The sequence below is a fragment of the Acanthisitta chloris genome, unplaced genomic scaffold (genome assembly GCF_000695815.1).
Source record: "Acanthisitta chloris isolate BGI_N310 unplaced genomic scaffold, ASM69581v1 scaffold18741, whole genome shotgun sequence".
Taxonomy (NCBI): domain Eukaryota; kingdom Metazoa; phylum Chordata; class Aves; order Passeriformes; family Acanthisittidae; genus Acanthisitta; species Acanthisitta chloris.
In genome coordinates this window covers 7,501-10,000 of record NW_008656762.1, presented here as the reverse complement: position 1 = coordinate 10,000, position 2,500 = coordinate 7,501, and the positions used below count along the sequence as shown (strand labels likewise).

At 40.4% G+C, this 2,500-nt stretch overlaps 1 protein-coding gene across 1 annotated transcript in view; it reads left to right on the top strand.

Annotated features, from left to right (window-relative positions):
• LOC103811487 (transcription factor COE3) overlaps window positions 1-2,500 on the top strand; it is a gene marked incomplete at its 3' end in the record, with an annotated part of 36,173 nt that overhangs the window by 26,569 nt on the left and 7,104 nt on the right. The window contains exon 5 of the mRNA XM_009084462.1: window positions 1,159-1,247. Within this exon, the coding sequence (XP_009082710.1) occupies window positions 1,159-1,247 (89 nt within the window). The remainder of the gene's footprint in view (window positions 1-1,158; window positions 1,248-2,500) is intronic.

Below are 2,500 nucleotides of genomic sequence, written 5' to 3'. Positions count from 1 at the left end.
TCACGAGCGTGTTTACACAAATAATGGCACCACTTGATAATAATGTCGGCCAATTATTCCCGGGAATGTTTTCCGCCGCGGCATGTCCCTCTCCCTGAGTAAGTTGTAGCCTTTGTGTCCACTCGTGCTCAGCAAACCTGCTGAGTTGTACGGTGTTAATCATCAAATTACATGCTGACTAATGAGTGATGGCCTAAATTGCAGGCTGAGTAATGAATAGATGGAGGCAGTTCTTATTAGTCTCAGAAAACCCATTGATTTATGTAGCGCCATGCACTGCGGAGTTAGTCTGCTGAAAACGATATCTACATCAAGAAGTAATATACTCTAATAAGTATTTTCATCTTAACTCTGGTCGTTGGGCCTCCAGGCTCAGTTTTTGTTTGAGTCAGGCAGAGCTATAATAAAGCCCTATGACTCCTTATAAAGCTTGTTAAACACAATGTGTGCAGTCTAACTGAGTCAGGATCATGATTCATGCACTGTACACAGCAGCATGTGCTGCTGATTTATGACCAAGCACAGTTCATAGTCAAAATTACAATTTGAGGGATAAAAAGATTAATTACTATTTGTGGCCTGCAATTTCATGAGGCTAGTGGATTGCAGCTGTAGAATGATAGTGCTCTACATCAGTTTGTAGTCAGCCATTCACAGATTATTAAAGCTTTGCAAGATTAAGTGCTCCTCCTGCCTGGTTTGTGCTCAGGCAATATGCTAGACAAAAAAGGACCACAGGGATAAATCTGAAGCTAGCAATAGCTGGACATATGTCATAATTGCCAGTTTCCCATAAATCCACAGCCAGTATAGAAAGCAGCCCGTGATGCAGACATCATATCATGACTGCAGTGATTGCTATATATGGCCCCAAGACCTGTAACTTTGTTACTGTGCTATTATTTCTGCAATATATTGGATAACCCTTTGACTATTTTCCAGTCTAATTATAAATAGAGTAATCATTGCTTTGCAAAGGGGGGAAAAATAGAAAAACCTCTTCCTCAGGACAGGTCGTAAAAGAAGGTTTGTGGCTGGGATAAGGCCTGAGGAGAAAAATTGCACACTGGGTGTGGGTTTGTGCTCCCAAACAGTTGCTGGGTTGTGGATCTGTATTCAAAGACACCCCTGAAATCTCCTCCTGTGTTTCCGTTCCAGCGCTGAACGAACCGACCATAGATTACGGATTTCAGAGGTTGCAGAAAGTTATCCCACGACATCCAGGTGATCCCGAAAGGTTACCAAAGGTGAGTGGAGAGCCAAAAATATTCTTTTGTTTGAATAAAACATGTGCTTCTCACACTGCCATACACTGCCTGCCACATGTGAAACAGCACCAGGGACTCTGACTGGTGACCAACTTCTTGGGTAGGTACATCCAGCTGCAAAATCAAGCGACTTGTGCTCTTAGGTTTGACCCTTTTCCCGCATTAATTCTTTGCCATTAAGCTAATAGACAGTTTTTAAGATCACACCTGATACTTGCAGGGGAGTATTTTAAAGGAGGAGAATGGATTTTCTGATACAAATATTTTGGATTCTACAAGAGGGACATAAACTTCCTGCGTAATGAAATAGTTCAATTAAACATTTTCCACTCCAGTAGCTTGTAGTGATTTCAATCTAAGCAGCCCCACTCTGATCTGTGATTATTTGACTCTTGTTTTCCTTTCATTTTCTAAAGCTCGATTCAGTTTAATCTTTTGTTTACAAAGCTTTTGTTATAAGTCCCTGACTTAGCAGGCTAACAAATGAAGTCCACATATTAATATCTAGAGGGACTTTTCATTTAAATTCAACAAAGACAAAAGCTGCCTGTGTTGTTTATGCACATGACATGTATCACAGAAATTTCATTTTGATGTAAAACATTAAAGATAAGTCATGCCTATAATTTTCCCTTTTTCTTTGATATAATATTGTCTCTTTTCCTTCAGCACAATCTCTGATTTTCAAGGCAAACTTGAAAACACGAATGAAAAATGAAGTCGTAACATTATGACTGATTATTTTGCATTCTGTTCCTGCGTGCATCAAGTCTTGACCACCTCTGAGTTTTATTAACACAATAAAACCTTTTAGACGTTACCTTTTAATGCTCAGCATGAACATAAGCAATATCATTAGGTTTCTCTTTTAATTTGTGAGCGTGCCAGCAACTCATATCAGATATTCACTGTCACAATAATTGGAGGCAGACGGGAAGATTTTTCAAGTGCAGAGTGTTTCGCTCAGGGGTTTTTGCTCCTGCAGGTTGAGCTCCAGCAGAACAAGGTTTTAGCTCCAGAAGAACTGGAGCCATCAATATCCTCACCCATAGGGCCCTGGCTGACAGCATTGCAACCTCTGGGTTGATGTAGGTGCTTCTTGCCTTCCAATGTGTATGATTAGGTAGATATGCTCATATTTATCTATGAATATTGTTACCACCCTCCGTCTAAAGGTCCATGTAAACATGCAGCCATTTCCACCAGGAACCTCCTGACAATACATTCATAGC